The sequence below is a fragment of the Bos mutus genome, chromosome 22 (genome assembly GCF_027580195.1).
Source record: "Bos mutus isolate GX-2022 chromosome 22, NWIPB_WYAK_1.1, whole genome shotgun sequence".
In the NCBI taxonomy this organism is placed as follows: domain Eukaryota; kingdom Metazoa; phylum Chordata; class Mammalia; order Artiodactyla; family Bovidae; genus Bos; species Bos mutus.
The window spans coordinates 27,544,997-27,569,482 of NC_091638.1; the positions used below are offsets into that span (position 1 = coordinate 27,544,997).

General features: G+C 38.0%; 1 protein-coding gene across 5 annotated transcripts in view; it reads left to right on the plus strand.

The window, feature by feature from the left end:
- The window catches only part of CNTN3 (contactin 3), a 579,340-nt gene that overhangs the window by 445,161 nt on the left and 109,693 nt on the right, over positions 1 to 24,486 (plus strand). For all 5 annotated transcript variants that reach the window (XM_070359490.1, XM_070359491.1, XM_070359489.1 and 2 more), the window contains 6 exons: positions 10,064 to 10,267; positions 11,718 to 11,820; positions 12,338 to 12,522; positions 16,224 to 16,360; positions 17,480 to 17,609; positions 20,279 to 20,429. In XM_070359490.1, coding sequence (XP_070215591.1) covers positions 10,064 to 10,267; positions 11,718 to 11,820; positions 12,338 to 12,522; positions 16,224 to 16,360; positions 17,480 to 17,609; positions 20,279 to 20,429 — 910 coding nt within the window. The remainder of the gene's footprint in view (positions 1 to 10,063; positions 10,268 to 11,717; positions 11,821 to 12,337; positions 12,523 to 16,223; positions 16,361 to 17,479; positions 17,610 to 20,278; positions 20,430 to 24,486) is intronic.

Sequence of the window (24,486 nt, forward strand, 5' to 3'; positions counted from 1 at the left end):
AAAGAAATCCCAGGGCTGATCTCCTTCAGAATGGACTGATTGGATCTCCTTGCAGTCCAAGGGATTCTCAAGAGTCTTCTCCAACACCACAGTTCAAAAGCATCAATTCTTCGGTGCTCAGCTTTCTTCACAGTCCAACTCTCACATCCATACATGACCACAGGAAAAACCATAGCCTTGACTAGACGGACCTTTGTTGGCAAAGTAATGATGTCTCTGCCTTTCAGTATGCTATCTAGGTTGGTCATAACTTTCCTTCCAAGGAGTAAGTGTCTTTTAATTTCATGGCTTCCCTAGCAGAAGCAATAAAAATAAAGACAAGGATGGCAATGCCTAGTCAAGTCAGAATGTGATGGAAGATGCAGGTACCCACTGAAAATACTCCCTGTTCCTAAAAGAAAATAGTAGAGTCAAAAGTAGTGGTCACAGAACTACATTATTTCTTGGAAGTTATTACACAATAGAATGGCTGGTATATGCTTCCTCATGGTACTCACTAAAGCAAGAGAGAGAAACAAAGAAGGTGAAGTACAGGGGACTAACGGGCTAGCATGAGCTCCATGATTTTTTTTTTTTTTCCACTAAAGAAGAAAACATGACAGCCCTATAAAGAAGGGAGGAGTAAAAATAAATAAGGCAACTAAGAGGTCATCAAACTCATAAATTTGGTCTAGAGATAATATTAACCTAAAACAAGAGTCGACAAATTAAAAAAAAAAAAAAAAGATCAGCTAAATCTTTGAAGCTTCACGAGCCATATAGTCTTTGTGTCAGCTACTCACTCTGCTCTCACAGCCCGAAAGTGGCCCTTGCACAACGATTGAAGAGGTGTGAGTACGTTCCGAAAGATGTAGTTTACAAAGCAGGTAGCAGTCTGGGTTTGACCTCCTGGGCGTTTCTTGCTGACCTGTGGCCACCTGGTATGAAAGGAGAAAAGAAGGTCACCTTTAGTGTTTTCCCTCCCCGATCGTTGTTCTAACCCTAGGACCTTCGCAAGCCAAGCCTGTAAGCATGTAAATCAGAATGCATTGGAAACCTGCATAGGTAATATTGTCACCAAAAGTTATTACAAAACAACTTTTGAAAGACAAGACATCGGAATGTTAGAAGTGGCCGTAGATGCCTTCTGCTTCAAGGTGCAGACTTTTCTATCCTAATCCTCGATCCTTCTTTGAAACTCAAAGTTTCAATTGTCTACCATTGCTTTAGTTTTTGTATATGTTATTTGTTCTAGATCCTCTGTCATTGTGGTGTCATGTGTAAACTAGCAAAATTTCCTTCTCAACTGTATGAATCAGTGTTAAAAATCTTGAGTGACATCAAGCAAGCTCTCAGACCCTTTTAAATATGTCTTATTTTAAAGTAGGTCACACTTTCCACTTGGCACCACAGAAAATCGCCTGTTACTTGCACAGATTTGCTCAACTGCAATTCTGTTTGACAGAATTTCTTCTAGAAAATGCCTATACAAAGGATTGGATATCCCTCATAATAGAATTTTATAATGGAACCTGAAATAAACCCTTAAATATCAGTAATATGCATATTAATGTATCTCCAGGTAAACACTGAGGTGACATATTTCATGTTAAGTTGACTGGCCTTACGCTTAAGTGACTCAGGAAGGCAGGTGATTGGAGGAATGATGTCATTCATCAAGTATTACTTTTTAGAAAGCTGAGGTTCAGTACTGCATTTTGTTAATTTATGGCTTCGATTGGTAAAACCTCTTTGTTCTCTAATAAGAAATATTTCTCATTCCCAATATTCATGTAACATTGTTAATAGAAAGCCCAGCGGCCAAGAAGTTTTGGCATAATGTGCTTGTGATTTATACAAGAGGTTGGGAAAGGTTTCATAAAGCCTAGCTTGTTTGAGTATATAAAATTATCATTTTTATTATAGCTTTGTATTTATCATCATGCATAAAATGATGTTGAAAAGTCTCCAAAGAATGCTGATTTGATATACATTTTACTTTGCAGTATGCAATTAACATTTATTGCAAATGCAGATTTTTGTGATGAATAAAACTCTGATAGTATTATGCCAGGTATTTTTTTTCTTTTTTCAGAATACAGTGAATTGCATAATTTTCTAACATTTTTAATCAGAGTGGCACCATATATATTTTAACATAGACATGCAGTCAATAAATGAAATAGTGCAGATCTTCTTTCTCTTCACTGTAAGACAGAAAAGTTATATTTCATTCCATTTCAATGAGAAAGTCTGTAAAGAAAGGAAGGTTGGTGCTAGAAAATTCTGTGTACCACTCATGAACAGTATATACTGTAACTATAGGTTTGATTTCTTTCCATAAATCTTTGAGGATCTGAATCTTTATATAGAACACTCACTAATTCATTTGCCTTGTGATTTCATTGTAGCTTAATATCTCTTTTGGAATTACCCCTCCCTACTTGTATTGATCTTATAAATAGATTGTGTAAAAGCTAATTCTTCCTTAGTCATTAGCCGGGTATGCTTTCTCCACTCTTTGTCCCTGGTTGTTTGCTTTTCTTTGAAAATTGTATCTGTAGCATTTAGTGTGCCTAACATATAGTGACCACTTCATTGGAACTGTCATCGTCATTTGTATTAGTTTTCTGTTGCCACTGTTAGGAATTATCACAAATTTCATAGCTCAAAACGTCACAAATTTATTATCTCACAGTGCTGCAAGTCAGAAACCTGTGGAGGAGGAAAAATAGTTTTCCTTCTAGCCTTCTAGTCTCTTGGCTTAGACACCCCCCACCCATAATAAGAGACAAATGAACAGAAGAAAAGCAAGCAGAATTTGAATATAAAACATACATATTATATATGAACACGCTAAATATGATAGCCCAGGTGGTGCTAGTGGTAAAGAATCCGCATGCCGATGCAGGAGACATAGGTTAGATCCCTGGGTCGGGAAGATGCCCTGGAGAAGGAAATGGCAACCCACTCCAGTATTCTTGCTGAAAAAATTCCATGGACAGACGAGCCTGCTGAGCTACAGTCCATATGTTTCAAAAAGTCAGACACGACTGAGTATACATGCATATGTCTCATATGTACATTGAAGAGACCCAAGAAAAATGAATAACTCCCTGTAATGGCCAGAGTCACCACCTTAACAAACATTTCCAGATAAAAGACAGAAAAAAATGTGGTCGGGGAGGAGGACAGCTGTTATAGGAGGTGGTTAGGAAAAGTATGGTCAGCAAGATGAAGACAGTTATATAGATTTCAATTCTTAAATTCCACATTGATTAGAGCTTAGTCATCCTTTTTTTTCCTGGTACACAGATAGAGATTCCCCTTATAAATGTAAACATCTCTTACAAAACGATAATTTCTACTCAGTTTTCAGAGCTTTCCCTAAGTACTGCTTCTTAAAAATAACCAACTTAACGTGATCCTTATGCCAAACAGGCATATTTTGAGGTGCTATATTCTTCTGTCCTTCAAGTCCAACACAGGTCTCACTGGGCTAAAATAAAGGGCTACGTTCACTTGCTTCTGCAGTTTCTAAGGCTACCCACATTTGTTGGCTCTTGGTCTCAGACAGCAATCCCATAACTCTGTTCTCTGCTTTCCTGGTTGCAGTTCTGACCCTCCTGTCTCCCCATTTTGTTCCTTAGGACGTTTGGGATTACATTTCATAATTCCAGATCCATCTAAGAGTCTCAACTTGATCACATCTGCAGACTTCCTTTGTTGTTTGTATTATTTCCCCTAATGCTGCTGTAATGAAATCACCATGAATTTAGTGGCTTAAAACACACACATTTCTTCTTTCTTAGTTCTGAAGGTCCAAAGGCCAAAACCAGTTTCATTTGACTAAAAGTCAAGATGTTGGCAGATGTGCTTTCCTTCCAGAGGTCCAAAGGAAAAATCTGACTTCTTGCCTTTTCCTGCTTCTAGAAGTCATTGCATTCCTGGACTTGTGGTCCCTTTCTTCATTTTCAAACCCCAAATTTAGCATCTTGAAGTAATCTTTCTCTGACTACAACTTCTGCCTCTGACATCACACATCCTTTCAATGACTCTGACCCTCCTGCTTCACTCTTATAAGGACCCTTGAGGTGACAGTGGGCCCACCCAGATAATCTGGAATAATTGTCCCATTGCAAAACCCTCAATGTATTAACATCTTCAAAGTCCCTCCTGCCTTACCAGCTAGCATAATCAGAATTTAGGAATTAGGATGTAGACATGTTCTAAAGTAAAAGTATGTAAACTCAAAGAATGTATACTATTCTGTCTACCATTATTAAGCCCGGGCTCTCTTTTAAACTTTTGTTTGCCAGGTTTCTGCCCATGTGTTAGGCATTTGCTTCTAAGTTATCTTCCTAGTGTCTCAAAATCTTTTTTCAGGACAACCTTTTTCCCATCTCCACAGTGGTATTTCTTTCTGATTTTCCTATTTCCTCTGCTTATTCCAGCTCAAAACCTTAGAGTTAGTATTTTGTGTTGTTAGATTTTTTTTTTATCCCTCTTGATTTTCTGAGGATGTCTTTGGAGGAAGCAGTGGAGGAAAACCACTGTATTATTCTGATTATATCATATTCCAATAGGTGGGTTATTGTACAGTGGTTTAAGGCTACCAAAATCAGATTGATTATGTTCTTTGCAGCCAAAGATGGAGATACTCTATACAGTCAGTAAAAACAAGACCTGGAGCTGCTGGTGGCTCAGATCCTGAGCTTCTTATTGCAAAATTCAGGCTTAAATTGAAGAAAGTAGGGAAAACCACTAGGCCATTCACATATGACCTAAATCAAATCCCTTATGATTATATGGTGGAGATGAAGAATAGAATCAATGGATTAGATCTGGGAGACAGAGTTCCTGAAGAACTATGAGTGAAGGTTTGTAATATTGTACAGGAGATGGTGACCAAAACCATCCCAAAGAAAAAGAACTGCAAGAAGGTGAAGTGGTTGTCTGAGGAGGTTTTACAAATAGATGAGGAAAGGAGAGAAGTGCAAAGCAAGGGAGAAAGGGAATGATATATGCAGCTGAATGCAGAGTTACAGAGAATAGCAAGGCGAGACAAGAAGGCCTTCTTCAATGAACAATGCAGAGAAATAGAGGAAAGCAATAGAATGGGAAAGACTATAGAAATTTCATCAGGAACATTGGAGATATCAAGGAAATATTTCATGCAAGGGTGGGCACAATAAAAGACAGAAATTGCAAGGACCTAACAGAAGCAGAAGGGATTAAGAAAACTAGCAAGAATACACAGAAGAACTATACAAGAAAGGTATTAATGACCCAGATAACCGAGATGGTTTGGTCACTCACCTAGAGCCAGACATCCTGGAGTGTGAAGTCAAGTGAGCCTTAGGAAACATTTCTACAAACATAGCTAGTGGAGGGGATGTAATTCCAGCTGAGCTACTTAAAATCCTAAAAGATGATGCTGTTAAAGTGCTGCACTCAATATGCCAGCAAATCTGGAAAACTCAGCAGTGGCCACAGGACTGGAAAAGGTCAGTTTTCATTCTAATCCCAAAGAAAGGCAATGCCAAAGAATGCTAGAGCTACCGCACAATTGCACTAATCTCACATGCTAGCAAAATAATGCTCAAAATTCTCCAAGCCAGGCTTGAACAGTAGGTGAACCATGAACTGTTGCACTCATATGTAAGAAAATTTGGAAAACTCAGCAGTGGCCACAGGACTGGAAAAAGTCAGTTTTCATTCCAATCCCAAATAAAGCAATACCAGAGAGTATTCAGACTACCATACAATTGCACTCATTCCACATGCTGGCAAGGTTATACTCAAAAGCCTTCAAGCTAGGCTTCCGCAGAGTGTGAACCAAGAAATTCCAGTGTACAAGCTGTGTTTCAAAGAGGCAGAGGAACCAACATCCATTGGATCATCAAAAAAGCAAGAAGATTCCAGAAAAACATCTACTTTGCTTCATTGACTATGCTAAAGCCTTTGACTGTGTGTATCACAATAAAATTGTGGAAAATTCTTAAAGAGATGGGAGCACCAGACCACATTACCTGTCTCCTTAGAAACCTGCATGCAGGTCAAGAAGGAACAGTTAGAACCGGACATGGAACAGCAGACTGGTTCCAAATTGGGAAAGCAGTACATCACGGCTATATGTTGTCATCCTGCCTATTTAACTTATATGTAGAGTACATCATGTGAAATGCCAGGCTTGATGAACCACAAGCTGGAATCAAGATTTCTGGGAGAAACATCAACAACCACAAATATGCAGATAATACCGTTCTAACAGCAGAAAGTGAAAAGGAGCTAACGAGCCTCTTGATGAAAGTGAAAGATGAGAGTGAAAAAGCTGGCTTAAAACTCAACACTCAAAAAACTAAGATCATGGCATCTGGTCCTATCACTTTATGGAAAGTAGAAGGAGAAAAGTGGAAGCAGTGACCGGTTTTATTTCCTTGTGCTCCAAAATCATTGCGGACAGTGACTGCAGCCATGAAATTAAAAGACACTTACTCCTTGGAAGGAAAGCTATGACAAAGTTAGACAGTGTATTAAAAACCTGAGGTATCGGTTGCCAACAACAACAGCAAAAAAAGATCCGTATAATCAAAGCTATAGTTTTTCTAGTAATCACACACATGTGTGAGAATCAGACCATAAAGAAGGCTGAGAGCCAGAGAATCAATGCTTTCAAACTGTGGTGCTGGAGAAGACTCTAGAGTCCCTTCTACAGCAGGGGGATCAAACCAGTCATTTCTAAAGGAAATCAACCCTGAATATTCATTACTTCTGAAGGACTGTTGCTAAAGCTGAAACTCCAGTACTTTGGCCACCTGGTGTGAAGAGCTGACTCATTGGAACAGACCCTGATTCTGGCAAAGATTGAAGGCAAATGGAAAAGGGGGCAGCATGGGATGAGATGGTTAGATAGCATCAGTGGACATGAATTTGAGCAAACTCAGGGAGACAATGGAGGACAGAGGAGCCTGGCATTATGCAGTCCACGGGGTTGCAAAGAATTGGACACAGCTTAGTGACTGAACAAGAAATCAGTAACTAAGCCCAGAAAGATTGCATAAATGGTGGAAATTTTTCTACTTTGAGGGGGCATGAGTTAGGTATCAAGATAGGCTTACACTGACTCTGGGATGCTGATTTGTCTGGGCTTCTCTAGAGGACAGGTACTAAGAATAAAAGTGAAAAAGTGAGAGAGAAAGTCACTCAGTTGTGTCAGACTCTTTGCAACCCCATGGACTATACTCTCCTTGGAATTCTCCAGGCCAGAATACTGAAGTGGGTATCCTTTCCCTTCTCCAGGGGATCTTCCCAACCCAGGAATTGAACCCAGTCTCCCACATTGCAGGTGGATTCTTTCCCAGCTGAGCCACTAAGAATAAACCAAAGATCAATTTGTAAATTTGAAGAGCTTGGGGGATGAGGGGCAGGACTCTCTTGATGGAAGTTGTAGAGAGGGGCAGTTGCCTGAAAGAAAGTGAGTGAAAGGCAATGTTTCCTCCAGGTCTGAAGGGAGAGGCAGTTTTTAAATATCCCTCAATGAAGGAAGATAGTGTGTTGCTCAATTTCAGCAACATCGTGTGAGTTCAGGTTTCCTAAGAGACAGACTACAAGACAGGATCAGAGAATCAGACATTAAAAACACACACATAAACAAGCAAACAAAACAGAAAAAGTGCCTGTGAAGGATAAGGAGGAAGGGAGCAGCAATGGGTCAAGGGAGATTCAGACTGAGATTCAGCTCTGAAAGCTTTGAACAAAGATAGGGGAGGAAAACTTGGGCAGGCAGAATGCCAGAGCACAGTTCTGAAAACACCGTGGCCATTCTGGTGGAGTCTGCAAGCGTTAGTTGCCCTTGTGAGGAATCCTGCAGGAATGGCAGCATTAACACCCTAGGGGAACTTCGTTAGCTGGAAGCAGCCTGTTCTGTCAGGGAGCAGCAGAAGTTTTACTCTCCCTGGATTAAAGAGAGAGGTACAATCATATCAATTTCATGAATAAAATATTTCAAAAAGCAGAATAAGATTGCTTTGCTTTGCTTTCTTTAAAACAAAGAAAGCCGGATTAGTCATTCTGTCATGTCCTGACTCTTTGAGCCCCCATGGTCTGTAGCCTGCCAGGCTCCTCTGTCCATGGGATTCTCCAGGCAAGAATACTGGAGTGGGTTCCCATTCCCTTCTCCAGGGGATCTTCCCAACCCAGAGACTGAAACCAGATCTCCTGCATTGCAGTGGATTCTTTACCCACTGAGCCATTTAGGGGAGCCTACAACATTCTTCAGCTCTGTAGTTTATTTAGTACTAGTGCAAGAGAAAGCACCATCAGGATAGGCAGGAGACCAACTGTGGAGTGGATGTTGGAGATACATTTTTGTTTTCATACAATTTAACAAACAAATCACATGACTGAGTAGAATTTCATGAAACACTCTGCTGATATGATAGCCCGATGTAAAGCTCAGTTCAGGATTACAGATCAATGTTTCTGAACATCTGCACAGTATGACATTGACTTGCTAAGCTTTAGAATCATCCAGCATTCCCAGCTGCTTTGAAGGTAGAAGAGAGACAGTCATTTTTCATTTTCACCAGGTGCTTGCTCTTCACCCAGTTCCCCTTTTACATGCTCTTTTCCCTCCGTCAGGAGCACTTTTATCCCTTCGTGTCAGAATGTTCTCCTGTTTTTTAAGACCCGTTCTTCAGTTATAAGAATGTCATCTCTCTTTCCTCTGAAACCCACAGTAACTCTCACCCAGTGACACTGTGTCACTGTTATTTGTGTAATGACTAATTGTCTCCCTCTAACAAGTAGAAAGACCCTACGCCTTTGGAATTGTGCCTTAAATATATTTCTTTGAGTTTGTTATTCATTAAAATTGATTTTTATTGCATCTGGTTTTTGAAGATGCTTTTGGAAAAGCATTACAGTATGAACCAGTGCTACAAGGTTAGTAAAATTGTAAAAGAAAATACAGCCACAGAAAGAAAAAATTAAATAGGCCAACTACAATAACTATATTACATAATGACTTGCTTCTGAAAAATATGAGCATCTAGAGCAAAGCAACCTAATATTTAGCCCTTATTATCACAGAGGAGGAGAACAACAGTTCCTTTAAAAGGGAGGAACTTGTTTGCCTTGTTCCCAAAGTTCAGGAAAACTCTAATGTTGGACTTGATTTGGACATTAGTAACATAATTTTATCTTAATTAACTCAATAAATATTTATCGAGGGCAGTTAGACGTTTTTGGATGTTTCCATTTTCTAATTTAGAAGAGGAAGGCAAGCAGGATAAAAATTGACATCTCTTTTTGTTTACCAAGTGGTGGGAAGACAGATAAGTAAATAGATCATTATATAAAAGTGACAAGTAATTTAAGTAATATCAGCATAGAGTTGCTCTGTATAGAAGCACTTACTCAGAGAATGAAAGATAAGGAAGACTTTTCTGAGTAGGTGATTCATGATATTAGAACCAATCTTTGAAAAATATAACTTTATAAGTTATTTCGACAGAATGAGCTTTGGTGTTGAAAGGGGAGGAAAGCCTTGAACAGAGCAAAAGGACAGTACAGCCTCTGAGAGCAGCATATATAAAGACCTACAAACAAGAGACAGTAGTAGGCTTCTCAGTTTCTAAGGCAGTAAGTAGGGGCTTAATCATGCATGGTCTCATTTTCAAGTTAAGCAATTTTTCATTATTCCAAAGAGTACCGAGTAATTGCCGAAAGTGTTATAGCAGGAGGTGGCATGATGAGATTGATAATTTTGAGAGATCATAGAGCATGTAGTGTGGAGACACAAATTAAAAGGGAGCAAGACAAGCCAGAGAAACTGGTTAGGAGGTGTCTAAAGTAGTGATAATGATAGCAGTGATAATATCGCTCCCACAAGAATGCGGATCGACAGTGGCCTCCGTAGAACGCAGAATAAACAGCATCATGTCACGTAATGGTTTCTCTCCATGACCTGCAAGAAAACCCTAAGTGTTGCTTTGCAGTAAAGGTGATTTCAGATATTTTTAATATATTGTAGAAATTTTTCCTTCAAGATAGAATTTCTTTTCTTTAAAAATTTTACTAGAACTGTCATATGCTTGGATCTTCAATGAATATCCATCATTTGTCGAAGAAGATAGTCGGAGATTTGTCTCTCAAGAGACAGGCCACCTCTACATAGCCAAAGTGGAACCATCGGACGTGGGCAATTATACGTGTGTGGTGACTAGTACAGTGACAAATGCCAGAGTGCTGGGTTCCCCAACTCCTTTGGTGCTTCGTTCTGACGGTAGGAAATATTTCAAGGGGCAATTCTAAGTGGAAATGCTGTTGTGAATACTAGACAAAACAAATTAGGAGAAATGAAAAGTGTATCCTGTAGAATTATTTTTTTTTTCCAGAACAAAAAATATTTATGAGTACAGTGGCTAAAATGATTCCATCAACTATAAGTCCCTGTAAAGTAATTCTTACTCAGAACTGACTTCCTAATTTTCAGGGACCAATACTGAGTAAAGATGAGGAACTGCTTGTTAAAATGTTTTAAAGAATTTCAAGATGGTGGCACTATGCCTTTAAACCAAATATGAACCCTTCAAGCCTGGGGGTCACCTTGCTTTCTCATGACGTCACCCGTCTTGACTTTTGCCAGCCTGACATTATTAAAGTTCTAGATATTTTGTTATAGGTTAAAAAGCATCTATAAATAAAATCAAAGAAAAAATTGTACATTAGATCCCTAGAATTTATTCATCTTATAATTGAAAGTTTGTACACTCTGACCAACATCACCTCATTTCCCCTACCCCTACCACCATAACGATTATAGTAATGCCGTGTTGCAAACTTGAAATTGGCTGAGAGAGTAGATCTTAAGTGTTCTCACTAGAGAAAAAAAAAATTATTTTTAAAAATTGAAAATAGTAAATATGTGAGGTGTTAAATATGTTGACTTGCCTGGTGTAATTATTTCACAATCTATATATGTATGAACTCATCACATTGTACACCCTAAAAAATGACATTATGCAGTTTTTATTTGTCAGTCATACCTCACTAAAACTGGAGGGGGAAAAAGGAAAACATGTTTCTTTAGCCCCTCAGTGACTGTTTCAAGGGAGCCCATGAACTGCAAAGCAGATTTATAAGCCTGGGTCCTGTCCCAGTTACACAAAACAATATCTGATACAGCACAATGCCATGAACACGAAGTATCTAAGTACTTCTTTCCAGTCAAGTATAATTGAATTTGACCATTCTTGTTTATTACATTACCGTTTCTTGACTTCAGGGAGCTATTTAATAAGTTTAAGGTTGTGTCTATGCTACCAGGGTACCATTAAGTAAATTTCCTCCCATAATTTTTGCTCTTTAGGAAATTTTAAGAAGTCATTATATATTGTATATTGAAGTTTGACTAGAAATTTCCAAACTGAATACAGAATAAAAAAGCCTCCCATTTTATATAATGTAAAAAAGGTCTAGTTGTTTTCTTGAAATTCCTCTGTAAGCTATAACTTATGAATCATGGAATCCAAAGTTTCCACATATTTAATGATATTGCATATTTGGACCAAGGTAACACTGCTTCTAAAAGTACCTACTAGATGGCAAGTCAGTAATTTAATTCATTAGGAAGAAGTACTTCAAAATAGAGCAAAAAAAAATTTATTTAAGAAAAATGGGAGAATTCCGAAAGGAAAGATTGAAACCATTAACTTTGTATTGTGCATTTACAGGTGTGATGGGTGAATATGAGCCGAAAATAGAAGTTCAGTTTCCAGAAACTCTTCCAGCAGCTAAAGGTTCAACTGTGAAATTGGAATGTTTTGCCCTTGGAAAGTAAGTTTTATAACATTTACACCGATATGCGGAAACATTTGGTTGCTGTGAGAGATCAAGATAGCTTTAGACAGACTCTTCTTTTCCTTACTTTCTAAAAATTTCTTTCATTTAGAAGTAAAGGAAAATTAAAATAGAGGGGAAATTCACATATATAATTTAGTTTGAGATTTTAAAGGCAATTTGCAGTAAATGACTGTGCCTGCCTAATTTCATAAACTAAATTGGTGTTATTTTTCTTTTGCTTGTTCATTTGTTGTATTATAATACTGTGGGTATGCATTTTCTCTAAATTATTAATTAACTCGAGAAAATGCACAGTTTATTTTATTAAAATATCAAGTTAAAGAGATAAATCTTTGCATTTGCAGGTTTAGTAATTGACAGCTGACTGTTTCTGCATTTGAAAAATGTGTACCATTTTTATTCTATCCTAACAAAAGTTTTATTTTGTCAAGCCTAAAAGGCTTCCAGACATGGCTTAAAATAGCAAATAACTTGATAAATTTCTTCATAGTCCTGTACCTCAGATTAATTGGAGAAGAAGTGATGGACTGCCTTTTTCCAGTAAAATTAAGTTAAGGAAGTTCAGTGGTGTGCTTGAAATTCCCAACTTCCAACAAGAAGATTCAGGTTCCTACGAATGCATTGCTGAGAATTCACGAGGGAAAAATGTTGCCAGGGGGCGTCTCACTTACTATGGTAAGCCTTCACTTTTGGCATATTGGATTTTTACCTTTTGCTCTCTCTATAAATTATTGGTATTTGGATTGGAGGCTGGGTAGGAGATTTTAGCAGAATCCCAATGTCCAGCTTGTCCTGTTCTATACTTTGTTAAATGAGGATAAATATTTATCATAAAAGGAATTAAAAAGAAAGAAAATTTTGCAATGAAGTTGGAGACGTAATATATTCGTACTGCATTTTAAACTGATTTATATGATAATGAAATATTCACTTTTTTTGGGGGGGGTTAAGAATAGCAATTTACTCACTTAACCGAATCAAGGAGAGATCTCCTTTCTGTCTGCTATTACCTCTAGAAAATGGGATTTTATATCTTTCTCTGTGATCTTTACTAAGCAGAAAGAAACTGTCTACTTGGAAAACCTGAAATTACTGCATTAGTCCAACCACATAAACTCAGGCTCGCTTGACCTCTTCAGTGTTATTCTATGCTTTCCAATAATAAAAATGTACCATGTTTGCCGCCTTTAATTTGTAGTCACATTTATTTTATGTACTATTAAATTTGGGTAAGAAAGGTTAATACAATTACCTTTGTTTAGAGTCTGTTTTTAGGAAAATTCAGTTCAGTTCAGTCACTCAGTTGTGTCCGACCCTTTGTGACCCCATGAATTGCAGCACGCCAGGCCTCCCTGTCCATCACCAACTCCCAGAGTTCACTCAGACTCATACCCATTGAGTGGGTGATACCATCCAACCATCTCATCCTCTCTCGTCCTCTTCTCCTCCTGCCTTCAATCTCCCAGCATCAGGGTCTTAGGAAAATTAGATTATCTTTTTTGCCCAAACTTCTTTTCAAATCACTTTTATTAAGAAAAATAATATTAAGTATTTTTATGAAAGTATGATTTAGAAACTAGAAATAAATCATCTACTATAAAATATGTGAAGATGTAAACTCAGTGAATGTATTTTTGCAGTTTAACCATTAAAAACATTGTAAAATGAATGAGAATTGATCACTTTTGTGAACGGCAAATGACAATATATTCTATTTATTTTAAAAACTGAAAATTGAAATAATTTGCAATGCAAACTTGTATAGTGTACATAAATATTACAGAGAGGAAAAATTTTGCAAAGACAAGTAAAGCCTCTTCAAAGGAACGTGAAGTTTGCAAGTGCATTACATCTGATTAGACTGACACTTGTTTTATTGTAAGTTTATAGGATCTGCCAGGAACAAAACGGAGGTGTGGATTGATAGCATGAGCCATTCTGTGTTGTACTTCTCCCTTCTTATTACAAGATTTGGTTAGAATACACAGCGCTAAGTTGCAGTTTCCCAGACACCACGTTCTACATGTTGGCAGGATGATACGGATATGTGCGGGGGACCCCTAAACCATGCGCTTGTATGGCTCTAAGTTGACCACAAACAAGTCCAAGCTCATTTTCTCCTTTCTAAACAGCCAGTACCTGACCCAGGGTAAGAAGTGACCAGGACCGGAAAATACAAGATATTCCAACTGTCTTAATGTTTTAGTAGGAATGTTTTTAGCTGTATGGAACGGCAGCCCTGCACCAATAATAAACCCTTGTTTGCTTGTTTGGCAAGACATTCAAAGCTAAGCTGACGTTTAAGCGCCTTATAATCAGGCCCTGGATCAGTTTCTCTGGCGTTTCTTTCTGCCCTTATCTTTTCCCTTTCTCTGCATATTGACTTCCCTGACAGTCATAGAATGGCTACCAGCAGTGACCAGCACATTCGTTCTTGTGCATGCTTCCTTTCTCTAAAACATCTTGCAGTTCACTTTTCAGATCTCATTGGCTGCATGTTCATTCCTAAACCAATCACTAACAAGACAAATTGGCTTCAACAACTTATGAGCCTTTTTTGGAATACAAAATATGGTCAGGTTTCCCTGGATTTTGTAGAAGAGAAGATAATTCAATAAAAAATGAGGGCATCTTAGGAATAAAGAAGAGAGAAAATGGATACACAATAGACAACAAACATCATCTGCTATACTTAGTAAATGAGGCAGATGGTTGCTTTAGTCCATTTTTATATGTACCTAAGAAATAAATTAGAGGGAACTCCCTGGTGGTCCAGTGGTTAGGACTCTGCACTTTCATTGCAGGGGTCACAGGTTTGATCCCTCATCAGAAAATTAAGATACCATATGCAGTGCAGTGCAGCCAAAAAATAAAATGAAAAAAAAAATCTCAATTTAAAAAAAGAAATCAGAAATCAATTAGAGAGTTTGATGAAAGTTACTTTAAAATTCTGTCTGAAGTCTAGTATATTCAATAAATGCCTTGCAGTTCTTGATTATCTGCTCTGATATTTCATGTAAAAAATGGTCCAGTAGAATATTTGAATTTCATATGATGGAATAAGGGGATAAATCACATTATGCGGCAATTGTAGTCTTAGGATTCACTTAGTCCAGCAAATTATCTTTCCATTTGGAGAACAGTAGTATGAGAAGCCAGTGGAAATTTTTGCTAGAAACTTGAGCCTCAGTCAAGGGATCATATGTGAGTCTACTGTAGTCTCATCCCACCTAGGCTGATTAATTCCTGAAAGAAGACAGTGTGTTTCAATATAGAGTAGAGAGGAGTGATCTGGGACTGAATTATACTTCAGATTGGGCAAGCTGTTTATATTTTATAAAAGGACAAAATAAGGTAAAACTTCGATGGGTACATTTTCTCTAAAAGCTGAATAGCTATAGTTTCAGTTTCATTTATAGAAAAGGCAATTTTATGAGATATAAACAGAAAGACAAATCTTCCCATGGTTGAAATTAAATAGCAATAGATAAAATCTTTCTTCATATGGAGGATGCAAATGTGAACCCCGAAGTACATATCACATGTATAATGCAATGTGAAATCGGGAAGAAATCTCACCTCCTAGTCTCAGATCGAAAACACAGACTGAGATTTGGCTGTATATACTTTGAATGTTGAGTGACTTTCATTGTGAGTGGTATGTTGCTTTCATCTGTAAAAGGACTTCCCAAGTGTCTTCTAAAATGCAAGTAAAAATGATAAATCCACTTGATGCAACTGATTTGCATACCTAATTTAAGGTTGCACGAGTTACTTCTTTTTCATAAAAAATCATTTGATTCAAATTGAATGAATTTATCCATCTTTCCCTGCTTTCATTTTAATTTGCACAAAGGTTCATAAGATGTTCACTGGTTTGTATTTAATTAAGAGTTATTTCTAACCTGAAGGAAATATTTTTTTTCTTCTGCTGTACAAGTTTCTCTTCTATTGATGCTGATTTTTAGTGCATAATTAAGACTGGTATCTGCTGTCATTCACATATTAAGTTGCCATCAGTTGTGAGCTCGTAATTCAAAAATGTACTTGGACAAGAAAATCTATATAGTTTGTGTACCTGCATTTTTCTGCTGATATCTGAAGAACGTAATACAGTGCCCAGAATTTTGAAAACAGAGAAAGCATAATGAATTTGACTTAGGAAAGGGCAGGTTGTAACATCCGTTCTCAAATCTATAAATGTTTCACATACCACTTAATAAATACCTAGTGAATTAAATACAGTTTTAGCCACTTACATTACATTAGCTTACATTAATCTATTATTGCCCATAGTCATATCCACTTATATTTATGTGGATAAAGTATTTGTTTTTTATCGTGGAGTGGTTTGAATTTTTTTTTTTTCGTTGCAGCAAAGCCTCATTGGGTTCAACTCATAAAAGATGTAGAATTAGCAGTGGAGGACAGTCTTTACTGGGAATGTCGGGCTAGTGGTAAGCCCAAACCCTCCTACCGATGGTTGAAAAATGGAGAAGCCCTTGTGCTTGAGGTAAGGTCATGTGCCTGGTTAATACACATTTTTCCCGCTTTGTATAAATGCCTTTTCTGGTACCAACTGCCAGAGTAAACTGGTGAGTTTGCACACATTCATCTGAAGAGTTTTTATCACATTCATCTGAGAAGTGGTGCAAGGGAAAAAAGGATAAAATCAAGTACCCAGTCTTCCAAGGAGGAAATATTTTCAGTATTGAATTTCATTGGAGAAAGATTATATTATCAATTTAGTTCATGATATAAAGTCAACCTATGAACAGTGCAAGTGTTAGCTCTTGTATAATTTATAATCAGTTCCCTGTGTCCCTGATCCATGGATGCAACCAACCAGGGACTATGAGGTCCTGTAGTATTTGCAGTTTTCAATGAAAAAGTATGAAATAAGTGGACTCCCCATAGTTCAAACTTTGGTCCACTGCACTATTGTTTTTTTTCATTTTGAAATTAGAGAAGGCTTTATTTTAATCATTCATAGAATGCGATTTCTATTTTTCCTGTTTAATGACATGGATGGCCTCTGGAAAATAAATGTATCAATTATATGTTTACCTTGTTACATGAGTATTTTCTCAATCACTTCTCAAGCCATGTAATTTTTGCTCTTTTTAAAAATTGTTGTACTAAGTCACTTATGTTCCTTCAGATTTTTCCACATAACCATTCATAATACTACAAATCTTAAATAGATATATGTTTTCCAGCACCCTTTTTAATACACAGAATTTATTACGTCTTCAATTTGCATGATTTTAAAAACTGGTGAAAACCTTTCCAGTTCATGGGTTGGGAACCTGGTACATTTCTTAAAATCTGCAACTTTATCCATAGGGAAAAATGAAATAGTTGCAATATTTTCCATTTATGCTTTGTTATTTATTTGACTGATATACTTTTTGACTGCAGTATATTTATTAGTATTTTTAATGTCTAGCTGTTAAGTCACTCTCAGCATTTCAAATAAGGGAATCATTTAAATTTCAGGTCAGATTGCCTAATACTATGAGGGAAGAAATTAAGGACACTTTTGCATGATTGAAATAATATTCAGTGGTTATCATTTTTCATCTAAAATGGTATATACATTTATATGCAAGGCATTTTTATTATTGTCTAGGAGAGAATACAGATAGAAAATGGTGCCCTTACAATATCAAACCTAAATGTGACCGATTCTGGCATGTTCCAGTGCATAGCAGAGAACAAACATGGTCTCGTCTATTCTAGTGCTGAGCTCAAGGTCATGGGTAAGACCAACTTTCTCATCTTAATTTATTTTTCTTAAATCCTCCATTTTTGCCAGAAGCAGAAATATTTACCTTTCATATTAGATTCCTACATCTAATAACATTTTCAGTATTGCAGCAGAATCATGCAGAGTTTTTAATCGAGGCGTACACTTTAATGATTTCTAAGGAAAGGCAACAATTATGGCCAGAATTAAACCCAAAGTTGGAAGTAGAGAAACAATAGGGAGAGAGTGTTGAGCTAAAACATCCTTATCCAGCACCAATAGTGTGAAATAAGTAGTACCTTTTAGGAGAATAAGTGACTCTGGTGTTCTCAGTTGCTGGTCCATAAAAGTAAATATCAAAATTCCAATCAATAGTTTATTGATCCAAAAGGAGTTGTTGTCCTTGTCTTTAATAACTCTGCTGGAAGGTTTAAGTTTTGGGCACACCAGAGCTTTAACTAACCGAGGCTCAACTACTTGAAATTATGAATTGTTTCTCTTGTACTTCAGGTATAAGAGAAGAAAGGAAATGTTATGTTTAGGCCCATTGTCCAGAAAAGACACTGTAAGGTGCAAATGACTTCAAGTCCAACCGAAATTGTCAGACCATAACATAATATGTATAGATAAGAAAGAAAGAGAGGAGGAAGAAAGGAAGGGTAAGAGGGAAGGAGGGAAGAGAGCAAGCAAGAGGGTGGGAAGAAGGAAAGAGAAGGGGAGTGGGGAAATGTATTGTTCATTGTAATTAAAATAGAGAATTTGGATTTCAGTTTGATTTGACTCAGGGTTCTAACATCATCACCACTCTCAGGTCTCATATGATGATCCCCAGGACATTCAATTTTCATTATCAATCTAGTGAAAGAAGGATAGCTTTCTTAATTGCTTAAGTGCAAGTCACAGTCCTGATTGATCTAACTCAGTGCTTCCCTACTGGGGACGGTTTTGCACCCTGGAAATAGTGGGAAATGTCTGGAGACATTTTGGGCTGCCATAGTGAAAGGGATGGAGCCTGCATATGCTCCTGGCATCTTGCAGACAGATACCAGAGAGACTGCTTAATGTCCTTCAGTGCCCAAGATAGCCAAAATGTTATGTGTTTCATGGAAAAACACTGGTTTAAGGAAAACAGGTGTCTCTTGGTGCCTGGAAGTTAGAAACACTTCATCTGTACCAAGAAGACTAAAGCTTGGAAACAGCAGATCATCACCTGAAAATCTGGCTGGTGTTATCCATGACAGAGACATATGGTATTACAACAGAAAGGAGGTGAAATGTGCACATATCTGAAGTGGAAGCCTGCTGTACTCTCAATCAGTCTTATAAACCATAGTTTATTCATCTTAAACCAAATGAATCTCTGCCTAGTGTTGCATGGGTTTTTTTAATGGGAAAAAAATATGACCTATGTTTGAAAAGAGATTATACTAATATATAAAGATATTTTTGGCTTGTTTTAGTAAAAATTATTCTCTTAGACTCAGAGAAGGCAATGGCACCCCACTCCAGTACTCTTGCCTGGAAAATCCCATGGACGGAGGAGCCTGGTAGGCTGCAGTCCATGAGGTTCCTAAGAGTTGGACATGACTGAGCGACTTCACTTTCACTTTTCACTTTCCTGCATTGGAGAAGGAAATGGCAGCCCACTCCAGTGTTCTTGGCTGGAGAATCCCAGGGACGGGGGAGCCTGGTGGGCTGCCGTCTATGGGGTCTCACAGAGTCGGACACGACTGAAGCGACTTAGCAGCAGCAGCAGCAGCAGCATTCTCTTAGAATTTTAATTTTTAAGGCCAGCAACCTCCAAGATAACATGTCTTCTTTATCTGCAATCACATATATGTATCATATAATTCATTGTATGATATCCAGTTATTAAAAAATAAATTATATTCATTGGGATATGCCATAGGAAAGTAGATTAGATATTTATAGAAATGCACTGAGTTCTTAACTTTTTTCCACATTTGCAGTAAAAGGAAGATGATTTTCTGATTAACATATGCTTTCCTTCAAATGATAGATTGTCTCTTGAATGTTCAGGTATTGTTTCAAGATCAGCATTCCATGCATTATTAGCAAACGTGTTTTCTACATATTATTTAATTGAATATTGTAACATAGTGTAATGATGCATGTTATTCTTCTCCAACTTTGAAGTTAAAGCTAACCACATGAACATTTTATAATAGATCTTAATAATGTTTATGATAGATCTTGATAATGTTTATCCAGGAGACTAAGTGTTCAGCACTCAGCCTTTATTCAGTAAACATTGCTGAGTACCTACTGACTATCAGGCACTGTGCTATGCACTGTGTCTTTGAAGTCACGAGAGAGAGACTGACCCTGTTATCTTTATGGAACTTTCAAGAACATTCTGTGATAAGTATTTTTAGTGTTATTAAATTTGTGACTGAGCTATTTTAAAAGTTCATGGTAAACTTAAAATTTTCATATAAAGTAACTGTCTCAAGAATTAGTACTTGCCATAAAACACAATAGTAGGAATTAGCTTTTGAGCATCGAAAACATCTTGTAAGTGGTCCCCAGTCAGTCAAACAAATCAAGAAGTCATAGCTCACCTGTCAAGAACCTTTAAAAAAATCATTATAAAGTAAACCTTTGGAATTGATAGGAATTTAAAGAAATAAAATCAAATTCATATTCTTTCCTCTTTTTCAGCTTCTGCTCCAGATTTTTCAAAGACTCCAATGAAGAAGTTGATTCAGGTGCAGGTGGGCAGTGAGGTCAACTTGGATTGTAAACCCAGAGCTTCCCCCAGGGCACTCTCCTCCTGGAAGAAAGGAGAGGTGATCGTTCAGGAAAATGAAAGGTATTCTATTGCCCATAAAGGTGGTGATTTACCTGCTTCTTGCTTTCCATAGCAATGCTGAAGTAGGCTTTCAATATGAAATGAAAAACAGTAGCATTTCAATAAAATGTGAGGTGTTCGGGAACCATAATAGCAGTATTTTTGTTCGCAATACTCTTGAGATGATACTAATCAGGTTGTGAAATCTAAATACTCTTCCAACATAGAGTATTTTAGAAATGAGTTTCTTCCACATTTGACTGGTAAGACTCAAAACTGGAATGACAAAGGAATGCCGGCCCTGGCCCAAGGCTCTCTCTCAGGTGGCCCAACGTCTCAGGGCAAAGAAAATAGAAGATGGCAGCCTATGCTAGATGAATATCAATCTTGTTGGCCTATATTGAAGTAATTTTATGGGTATTAGTTTAAGCAAAGGCTCTCTTGATTTCCTGACTGCTATGATAACATTTAAAATGAAGAAGCAGAATAGGGCTTAGTTTAAAGCACAGATTTTGGAGCAAGACTGTCGGGTTCCAATCTGTATTCTTTTACCAGATCAAGGAAGTGACTTACTCTTTGTGTGTTTTGAGTCCTCATTTGTTAATTAATAGGATTAGCAAATACATCACATTATGAGGGTTGGTATGTGGATAAAACCCATAAATATCTATACAGCACTTAGGTCAGAACCTGGCAGAGAGTAAACATAAGTATTGGGTATTGTTCTAATTGATTGAGTACTTACTACCTCTTGGAACCTTGTGCTGAAAGCTTCTGATAAGTGGACTGATGGCCACAAACATGTCCATGTCCTTCTTCTGGAGAATTTGATTATATTATGTCACATGACAAAAGATAATGAAAGTTAAAGGTGAAATTAAGGTTGCCAACAACTTGATCTTAAAATAGGGAGATTATCTTGGATCCTCTAGATGGGCACTTGAAAGGGGAAGAAGACGCAGAAGTGTTTGAAAGAAATGTATGATAATGAAGGAAGGGCAAGAGAGATTTCCAGCATGAGGGAGACCCTAATTGGGACTGCTGACTTTGAAGATGGTGGGAGGGGGCCAAGGAACAAAGGAATTCCAGATTCCTCTATCAAATGGGAAAATCCTCAGTTGACAGTGAGCAAGGAGATAGGGATATCAGTCCCACAACTTAAATGAAGTGAATTCTTCCAACAATGTGAAAGAGTAGAAAATGATTCCAGAACCTTCCAGAGTAACACAGGGCTTCCCAAGTGGCTCAGTGGTAAAGAATCCACCTCCCAAGGCAGAAGACATTCATTTGATATGTCGGGGATGGCAGTGGCTGGGAGTGGAGATCCCCTGGAGGAGGAAAGGGCAACCACTTCAGTATTCTTGCCTTCGGATATCCCAGGAACAGAGGAGCCTGGCCGGCTGCAGTCCGTGGGGTCGCAAGAGTCTGACATGACTTATCGATTGAACACCAGTGATGACAACAAAAACTAGCACAACACTAACAACACCTTGATTTTAGCCCGTTGTGACCCATACTGGACCTCTGACCTCCAGAACTGTAATATAATACATTTGTGTTGCTTTAGGCCACCAAGTTTATAGTAACTTGTAATTGGAAAAAAAGGAAACTGATACAGAGTGCCACACATCTTATTTCCTTTCAATATTTCTGCAGCTCTGTGCTGTTTATATCATATTATTATCCCCATTTCACTAATGAAAAACTAAAGCTTAGAGGAATTATATAATTTGCCTAAGTCACATAGCCAGAGTGAATCCATAGCTAGGGCATAACCATGAAGCGTTTTCAGGGCAACATTTTGTATAGAGAACACAGAATCTGAGAGGTGGTCTCAGCCTTTGAAATCAGGGGGTCCGAATTATTCTTTTTGGAGATGGAGGGAAACAAGGAAACAAGTTCTTAGACCAAGAAATGTAAATTTACTTTTCCAAAACTGCTAAGGCCTACTGCAGACAGACAACCAGGTTGAACTGCATTTAGATTGTTGTCCCAAAGTTATTTTTGTGAGTTGGTTAGGATAACACAATCTGCTATTCCTATGATACTTTGTGGGGGACTATAGGATACTTTATGCCTCAGGCAGCCACAGCGGGATGACAAGGCAAAATTGTGAACTGAGCGGTTACGAAACACAGTCTAACCAAGTGCTAGGCAGTACAGAATAGATTTCTGGAACAGAAAAGTAATTAGTGATTTCGAATTTAGTTGTCCAAGCCAGTTTAAACAGGTCAAGATACAAACCATTTAATTTTTACAATGCTGCAAGTTAAACCTTTCTGTATAAACGGTGACAGTTTTGTTGTTGAAAACATTTTAAAGACTTTTAATTGTACACACAAATTAAATAGTAATTATGTTCCAAGGACTTAAATGCTTTGCACAATAATAAACATACTTGTCCTCACAATAGTGCCTATAGTAGGCAGAGGTTTTAATCTTAACTTTAAAAGAGGACAGAAGATTAGCGGGTTTAGCTGAAGGCACACAGGAGAGATTTACTCCCACTTTAGAGAATGGTGGGCTTCCCTTGTGGCTGAACTGGCAAAGAATCCAACTACAATGAGGGAGACCTGGGTTTGATCCCTGGGTTGGGAAGATCCCCCAGAAAAGGGAGTGGGTACCCACTGCAGTATTCTGGCCTGGAGAATTCCATGAACCGTATAGTCCATGGGGTCCCAGGAGTTGGAGATGACGGAGCAACTTTCACTTTACATAATGATGGGATGATGCACTAAAAAATTTAAGGTCTAGAATCTCACCTGGTGTTTCTCACTTGGCTACTTGCTACATTAGTATCATTAGGTCACTTCTCTAACACCTATAAACATTAATGCTGCTAAGTCGCTTCAGTCGTGTCCGACTCTGTGCAACCCCATGGACTGCAGCCTACCAGGCTTCTCCGTCCATGGGATTCTCCAGGCAAGAACACTGGAGTGGGTTGCCATTTCCTTCTCCAATGCATGAAAGTGGAAAGTGAAAGTGAAGTCGCTCAGTCGTGTCTGACTCTTAGCGACCTCATGGACTGCAGCCTACCACGCTCCTCCACCCATGGGATTTTCCGGGCAACAGTACTGGAGTGGGGTGCCATTGCCTTCTCCCATAAACATTAATATCCTCATCCATAAGAGAGAGATAATAATTCTTACCTCCAGTTCAGTTACTCAGTCATGTCTGAGTCTTCATGACTGCAGTATTCCAGGCTTCCCTGTCCATCACCAACTCCCAGAGCTTGCTCAAACTCATGTCCATTGAGTTGATGATGCCATCCAATATCTTATCCTCTGTCATCCCCTCCTGTTCCTGCCTTCAATCTTTCCCAGCATCAGGGTATTTTGCAATCAGTCAGTTCTTCCCATCAGGTGGCCAAAATATTGGAGTTTAAGCTTCAGCATCAGTCCTTCCAATGAATATTCAGAGTTGATTTCCTTTAGGATTGACTGGTTTGATCTCCTTGCGGTCCAAGGGACTCTCCAACACCACAGTTCGGAAGCATCCATTCTTCAGTGCTCAGCTTTCTTTATAGTCCAGCTCTCACATACATACATGACTACTGGCAGAAACATAGCTTTGACTAGATGGATCTTTGTCAGCAAAGTAAGGTCTCTGATTTTTAATATGCTTTCAAGGTTGGTCATAGCTTTACTTTTAAGGAGCAAGTGTCTTTTAATTTCATGGCAGCAGTTATCATCTGCAGTAATTTGGGAGCCCAGTGTTTCCATTGTTTCCCATCTATTTGCCATGAAGTGATGGGACCAGATGCCATGATCTTCGTTTTCTGAATGTTGAGCTTTAAGCCAGTTTTTTCACTCTCTTCTTTCACCTTCATCAAGAGGCACTTTAGTTCTTCTCTGCTTTCTGCCATAAGGGTGGTGTCATCTGCATATCTGAGGTTATTGATATTTCTCCCAACAATCTTGATTCCAGCTTGTGCTTCATCCAGCCTGGATCTCACATGATGTACTCTGCATATAAGTTAAATAAGCAGGGTGATGATATACAGCCTTGATGCACTCCTTTCACAATATGGAAGCAGTCTGTTGTTCCATCTCTGGTTCTAATTGTTGTTTCTTGACCT